Genomic DNA, 8,064 nt, shown 5'->3' on the forward strand with positions numbered 1-8,064 from the left:
AAAAAAAAAAAAAAAGACGATAGTGAAGGAAACATCTTAATTGCTGAAAGTCCAACTTACAGATTTTAAGCTCAATGAGGCAGGTTGTACGACACATCATTTTTGCTCAGTGTTTATCGCCTGTGCATCTAACACAATGTGAAGGAATGATAACCCCCTCAACACAAATGCAAAATATAAACAAAAAAATAAGCTTTCCAGTGATTACTTATAATAATAAAAAACAAACAAGCACATAGAAGTGGACTTTTAATGTAGAAATAAATGTGCTACAAAAGCAACAGAACAGTGACATCATTTATCACTGGATTCCAATTTTCTTCTTGGGCAGCACTACGCCAGCCCCACCTAATGCACACAGGAGCACATGTTGCAGATCTGCATCTTCACCACGTTTATGAGGACGTTAATATTCATGTAAACTTCTGAGATAATTTCAATGAGGCAATTTGAGCTTGTTACTTAGTAGTAATGATCAAGTAGTAAAGATCTAAATTTGTTCAGCTAAAACTTATAATTAATCTTCACTTCCCATAAGTCAGTTATCAAAAAATCAAATACTAGACAGACACAACTGCTCATAACTAAGCCCAGCACTCCGGGAGGCTGAGGCAGGAGGATCACTTGAGGCCAGGAATTTTGAGACCACCATGGGCAACACAGTTAGACCCTGTCTTTATGCAAAATAAGAACAATTAGCCAGGTATGGTGGCATGCTTATAGACCCAGCTACTCAGGAGGTCGAGGGAGGATCACTTGAGCCCCACAGCTGAAGGCTACAGTGAGCTATGATGGCACTACTGTACAGTGGCCTGAGTGACAGAGTGATACTTTTGCCAATCAACCAATCAAACAAGTTAAAAAATAACTTAAAACCCCCCAAATAACCTGAGTTTGGACTTTTGTAAAGGCAGAATCAAGAAAATATAGGATTTTAAAAGTGTAACAATAATGAAACATGTTTTTGACCGTGACCTATTAAGCACAAAGAAGACTCCTAGAAAGTGTGTTGAATCATAAGTTCACCTTTTTAATGGGTTTCTTAAACTCCTGAAGCTCTTCAGCACTCATGTCTTCCCATACCTGATAAATAGGATCAATGAATTTCTTTGACCTGTCAACAAAGATCACATTTCAAAGTCAAGTTAAATACTCCAGTAACAAACTGTTTTTGGGTCTCTTCTCAGAAGACCCATTTCCCAAAACTGAGAAATGAAAACAAACTATGGCTCAAATAACAATGTCAAAAGTACTCTATGTAGCTCCTCCTGTGTAAGAAAGGAACCTTTCCACTCATACAGATGAGAATGTCACACTTGTTTTTTGTCCTTTTGTTTTTTAAATGAAACTGTTTCTAAACTTTACAAAGACTGGCAACTGAGGTTAGTTTATCCAAACAAAGACAGAGCTGCAATATTCTGAAACTTCCTTTTTCATATTCCTATAGTAACTTGCTGAAAGGTAAGTCTAGGAAAAACAACTAATTTGGTTGCTATCAAATAAGACTTAGGGGACCAAACAATCCCAGATGGTCATACTGCTTGTTAGAAACTGCGTAATAAGCAAAACTCTTGCTTCCTTATGCAAATGCAAAGTTAAAACTGACTTGGTAGTTTGTGGGCTTTCAGAATAACCCACTTGGCTTTTGTTTATACTGAGCAAACAGTACAGGATGTGGTCTCTAGAGGAAGGAAGAAATTATTTGGCAGAAAATTATGTGCTAGTAAAAGACAGCACCCTCCCTATCCTTGCACTTTTTTCTCCATGCCCTGATATATTTAAAGAAAGAAAGAAAAAATTAAACCCTTGGTGTTGATCTGGGTTCCTGAGGTACAGAACTACAAACTCTAGTGTGTCTGAAACACGAGGCAGACTCCACTAAACATTCTCTAGGTTGGGCCTGTGACATATGTGCACGGAAACCATGAGACCTTAACGATAAAGGGCAACTTATGACAAAGAAACCTTAATTCACCACAACAGTCTCACCTGTTTAAGAGCACCTACCTCTTAAGCACACAAGGATCAAATGGGAAGAAGGTGTCAAGGGGGTTCGTGCAGGTTTGCACTGAGTCGCCACCAGCTGTATTTCTAATAACTGGTAGCATCTGGCGATGGTTCCTCTCAATGATAGTGTAGCAGAAGACCAGCTGATATTTACTGTGGAACACCAAAACCAACATAGAAGGGAGAATTAACATGCTGGAGTTTCTCCACACAGATGTGACTTGTGTATGACAACCATACTGGCCACACGGATACTGCTGAACACAACAAATTAAAATAATACAAAGCAGACTAGGGGTAGTGGTTCACCCCTCTAATCCCAGTATTTTGAGAAACCAAGGCGGGAGGACTGTTTGAGCTTAGTTGTTTGAGACTAGCCTGAGTAACAGAGTGAGACCCTGTCTCTACAAAAAATAAAAAATTAGTAGGGCGTGATGGCATCCACCTGTAGTCCCAGCTACTCAGGAGGCTGAGGCAGGGAGATCGCCTGGACCCAGGAGTTTAAGGTTGCTGGAAGCTATGAGGTCACTACACTCTAGCTTGGACAATATTATATGAATTTGCTAAGGAGAAAAAAAATGCAGCTTTGTCTTAGAATACAAAACTGGGCTTAGATTAATAGATATTACTCACTAAAAGGTAATATATTTGCAGGGTAAAACTCTTCTGTTAATAATTTACACAATTACATAGATGTCTTTGATTATTTTTACTGTTTACAAATGAATTAGGGGGTTGGAGAAAAGAGGATTCAGGAGTTATTGAGGGGAAATGGTGGCTGTTAACAGATTAGCTACTTATGAAGGAAAAATTAGGACATTACTGAAGGAGGGACATGGGATTAGCCAAGTCACAATCTCAGAAACTGGCACAGACAGGAGCAGGCATGGTGAAAACAGTTAAATAGTTTTTTATTTGTAATTAAAAAAACAATACCATTATGTTATCAATTTCTCTGCTAGTTATCTCTACATCATTTGGCAACTTGAAAAATCATTCACAGAACTTCTCCAAGGTAATGATTTAGTTCACTTTTGCCACTCTCTACCCTCCACCCCCAAGAGTATTCTATTCGTTCAGGTACTTATCTCTAGGTTCTCAGGTCACTACTGCAACTTCAGGCAATCTACTCTATTTTTGTTCCATTAGCTAAGGATCATATTTATTCTCTACTCTTGCTGGGGGTGTAAATCAGCAAAACCATATTGGAGGACAGTTTGCATTATCTGGTAAAGTTGAAGATCTGCATCTGCCACAACCTAGCAACTACACTTCCAAGGGTGTGACAAGGAAGTACAAATCCGTATACCAGGACACACACACACACAAGAATATTTCTGAGCTGTTGTTCCCAACACTGAAAAACACAGCTGAAATCTCAAAAAGTCTCAGAGAAAGACGTTAATAGATTACACAGCGGTTAAAATCAATTATGCTTACATCTCAAAGCAGAATTAACAGCTACAGAATGGCACATAGACACAGCCTTTACTTTAATCCCTGCCCTTAGCCTCACATCTCAGTCTTCACGCCAAATGCACATGCTGACCCCCAAACTAGAGCCTCTGGATCAGTTGGCTCATCAAGCACAGCCCTCTGCCCCGACCCAGAGAATGTGACAGGGCCAGCCTAATCAGTCCTCCCTCTTCCCGCTGCTTCCGATCTCAGCAATGTGCTGAATTCTGTCACCCATTAAATATTATTGCTTACTGGCTTATTTATTCCTTTTTTAACCCTTTACTATCATTTCTGAGGTCTCAGGAGAGACAGGATACCTGGAACTAGATGCCCAACAAAGGAGAACTAAGGTTGCCGACAGAGAGTAGACAGCTGTCCAAAGGGGACTGAGGGTTAAAAAGGAATAGACTCTTAATTACTGAAGATGTTAAGTTATGGTCCTGCCTGCATATCCTGATTAAATGTCCATGACCTCCACTTCACTTTCTCCATAAAGCAGAATAATTTAGTGAATACTTATAAAGGAGTCAAGAAGGCCTGGCCTGCATTCAAATCTCAGCTCTGCTAGTCTGGCTACATGACTTCAGGCAGATTTAAGGTTGCTCTGCCTCTATTTCTCCATTTATACTATTTATTCACTGGGGTTAATAATACAGTCATAGGGTTATATGACAATTAACCGAGTTCTATGTAAAATGCTTACAACTGTTGCTGGCATGCAGTAAAGCCAATGTATTGGCTATAGCCACTAAGCCAAAATACAATATAATCCCCCTCTAAACCAATCTCCTATTGATGGATATTTTTATTACTGTTAAAGGAGGCATTCTAATAAGCATCTTTGGTTTGTAGCCCTCAGTCTCCCAATTGCCTTCTTTCTTTCTTTCTTTCTTTCTTTCTTTTGGAGACAGAGTCTCAAGCTGTCACACTGGGTAGAGTGCTGTGGAGTCACAGCTATTCTCTTTAAGCTATTCTCTTGCCTCAGCCTTCCAAGTAGCTGGGACTAAAGGCGTCTGCCACAACGTCTGGCTATTTTGTTGTTGTTAGTGTTGTAGTTGTCATTGTTGTGTTAGCTGGCCCAGGCCAGCTTTGAACCTGCCAGCCTCTATGTATGTGGCTGGTGCCCTACCCACTGAGCTACTGGTGCCTCCTGCCTTATTTGTTTCAAAGTGCCAAGGCTTCTTTAGTATTAACGCCCTTTGGATAAAAAGTAGTAGCAATTTCCAGTGTCATCTAAGTTTAAAAACAATAGCTGCACTACAGTATTTCCTGCAAGGACTGAGTTCTCTTTTTTAATGTTTTATTGTTACTCATGTCACAGAAATTTAATGGAATCTTACAATACTAATATGAATACAAATTTAAATAAATTTCCATTAAGAAAATGTATATAACTTACTTTGTGATAGCAGCAAAGAAGTTAACCACCGAAGGTAGGCAAATCTTCAGAGGATTTAGCTGACTCATCACAATACGTTCAAAATTTAGACTTTGAAGATACCGCAAACCTTTTATTAAAAAAACAAAAAAAAATTTAAGGTACAAATATAACTGAAAAGCCTGTGATATCTTTAAAAGCACAAGTTTTTCTGCCTAGGATAAAAAAACAAAAAAAAAAGAAAAAAGCACAAAAGTTATCATACATTGAAAACACAATTAAAAAATCATTTGTAGAAACATTGTAAATAAAGGTTCATGCCGATAAGACACACAGTGTATGGCCGAGAAAAATAACACTAGACCAACTACATTCATTTATGAAAAGGTAGCTTTTCTAAAGAAAACAGTTTGTATATCTTTTTAAGCCAAGATTTCTGGCTTTTATTTATATAAAGAAAAAGAGAGATTTTACTCAATTTATGAAAAGCCTTGTTCTATTATTAGTTCTACAACTAACTTTAACCCACACGGTTTTTTATTTTATTTTTTATTTTTTGAGATAGAGCTTCAAGCTGTCACCTTGGGTAGAGTGCTGTGGCATCACAGCTCACAGCAACCTCCAACTCCTGGGATCAAGCAATTCTCCTGCCTCCGCCTCCCAAGTACCTGGCACTACAGGGGCCTGCCACGATGACCGGCTATATTTTGGTTGCAGCCATCATTGTTGTTTGGCAGGTCTGGGCTGGATTCGAACTCCCCAGCTCAGGTGTATGTGACTGGCACCTTAGCCACTTGAGCCACAGGCACCGAGCAACCCACACATCTTTTAGAAGCATGAAGGACAGAAGTAAATATATATAATGCCATCCATAAAGTTTCAGTTCAGAGCTATAGTTCTCAGCCCAAGGAGAGTGTGCCCCCACAAAGGACACTGGACAGTGTTTGGAAACAGTTTTACTTGTCACAATTAGGAGTGCAGGAGTTGCTGTTAGCAGTGCTCTGTCAACACTGCTGAGGTGGAGAAGCCCTGGCTTTGAGGTAACAGCCTATTGAACAATCTGAATTACTTAGGGAAATATGCAAAACAACTTAATTACATCGTTCTTAGGGACACTCAACTAAAATACACTAACCTAATAAACAGATTCAACTGATAGATTAATGAAAATTCTCATTAACTCAAGTCTGCAGATAGAGGAGTTTAATGCTCTGTGTATGAATGCAAGCTATAAAGTCAGCCTTACCTAGCTTCAACTTCTATTCCTGCCAACAACTATGATACCGTGGGCAAATTATTTCTCTGTGCTTTGGCCTTGTCTGTAAAGTAGAAGCACCTGCCATTCACTGGGCTCTTTCAAGAACAATGAGGGGGTGCACTGGAAGCTTTGTGCAGGGTGCGGGACAGCCCAAGGGATCAGCCTCTTTATGGAAGAGGTCTTCATATTTCACATCCTCTGGAGCAGGGGTTCTCAATCCTAAATCCATCAACAGTTAGGAAGAGGCTTAAAACGTTTTAGGGGGCCTATGAACTGCTTGAAATTATTTGCAAAAGCTTTGAGTGCATATATGGTTTTCTGAATCCATAGTTTTTATCAAAATCACAAAAAAGTTGACAAGTATACAGGAAAATCCAGTTTGAGTCCATTAATCCCATATCACTGACCTTCTTTTAGGTTTCCACTTAAGAGCTGCTTGTGTCTAAAAACAAAAGCATAGAACACCGCCTGGCAGGCTGAATAAAATGGTCCATGGAGAGCAACATCACAAAATGCCTTTGTTCCTGAATCCTGGTTATTGAGGTATATGTGCAGCCAGTTAACCAAAAGATCAAGGCATGATTTTACAGTACTAGAGAAAAGAAAAATTCAAATCACTTTACTTACTTCAGTCAAAAAAACTGGAGTAATATAGAAACACACAATTGTCTTTCATTACAAACTATGAAAAGTTCTTTAAATATTCCCCTGGGAATAGGGAAGAAGCAAAGGAAGGAAGGAAAAAGACAGACTGATGGGAGGACAATCATCCAATTACAAGGTAAGGAAGCTCTGACCATCTAGGAATAATAGATAGATAAGAATGTTCCAAGGGATAGAGAACAGTTTTTCCTAAGATCAACTCTTCAGAAGGGCTTCTGCAGTTGGCTCTCAGCTCTCTTAGGGTGAACAGCCAAATAGGGCACATTTACCCACATCTCAAAAGACAAAGACAGTCTCGTAGACTTCACTTTTCTCTGTGGGATTCTGATGAAATCCCATGGTCAACAATGTAATTGTTGGGGAAGGGTTTTTAATGCTTTCTTGTCCAAAGAACTTCATGGATCATTGGAAGAAACGGACCTCCTAGACAGGTCTTCCTATTACTTTTAAAAGGATTTTTCTTCAGCTTTAACAGATACAAAAGGCAAATGAAAAATAACAAACCTACAAAAAGAATCAAAACAGTATACAACACTGTACACTATCCATGAAGACGAATGGATCTTCAAATTCAAGTGTTATCACACAGAAAAGATGACAAAAGCCTTGCATATGAAGTTTTATACCTAAAAAAGGAGATATTTTATTCCAAAATTGCATCTTAGAAATGTAAACATCTTGCACAGTGGAGGGAACAGATTTTCTTTTCTCTTTAAAGATAGACCAAAAAAAAAAAAAAGCCATTATTTCTGACTTGAGACAATGCTATCCTTTTTTTTAAAGCATGATATTAAAAAGTGCTTGGAAAATTAGGTTACTTACATAAGAGGAATAAATTTAGCTCTTGCCAAAAAGCTTCCAATATAATTTGCAGCAGCTTGCCTGATGATGGCAGGGTTATTCGGATCCTGTAATTTTTTCCAGAGATGTTCCAAAAATGCTTCTGCAAATCCCTATAAAAAGAAAAGGTGCTGGTCTGATCCTTTCTAATGCTTAAAATAGTCTGGCTATCAGAATCCTAAGATTTTTATTTCACTCATGTGGAAAGAAAAGTTCTAGGGACTCTGCTCTTCACCCATGTCACCATTGGGAGGGATGCAGACAGCCTCAGATCACAAGCCAGGGGCTCTCAAATTGAAGGAGAGTGCATGCTTGGGTTTCTCCTGTCCCAAGGAGTACTGTGTTCATGGCAATTTCCTATCCTGTATGGGAAGCCCAGCCAGGCTATAAGCAGACAGTGACAATCTACATGTGGCCTCATAAGTCTAACTTTTTTCTAAAAACATGCCATGAAAAATTG

At 38.9% G+C, this 8,064-nt stretch overlaps 1 protein-coding gene across 3 annotated transcripts in view; it reads right to left on the reverse strand.

The window, feature by feature from the left end:
- The window catches only part of RRN3 (RRN3 homolog, RNA polymerase I transcription factor), a 54,868-nt gene that overhangs the window by 903 nt on the left and 45,901 nt on the right, over positions 1–8,064 (reverse strand). For all 3 annotated transcript variants that reach the window (XM_023513816.1, XM_023513815.1, XM_012805749.2), the window contains 5 exons: positions 7,587–7,717; positions 6,509–6,693; positions 4,865–4,973; positions 2,008–2,160; positions 1,027–1,114 (listed from right to left, as the gene is read on the reverse strand). In XM_023513816.1, the coding sequence (XP_023369584.1) occupies positions 1,027–1,114; positions 2,008–2,160; positions 4,865–4,973; positions 6,509–6,693; positions 7,587–7,717 (666 nt within the window). The remainder of the gene's footprint in view (positions 1–1,026; positions 1,115–2,007; positions 2,161–4,864; positions 4,974–6,508; positions 6,694–7,586; positions 7,718–8,064) is intronic.

The sequence above is a fragment of the Otolemur garnettii genome, unplaced genomic scaffold (assembly GCF_000181295.1).
Source record: "Otolemur garnettii isolate 467f Iridium unplaced genomic scaffold, OtoGar3 scaffold00044, whole genome shotgun sequence".
Lineage (NCBI taxonomy): Eukaryota > Metazoa > Chordata > Mammalia > Primates > Galagidae > Otolemur > Otolemur garnettii.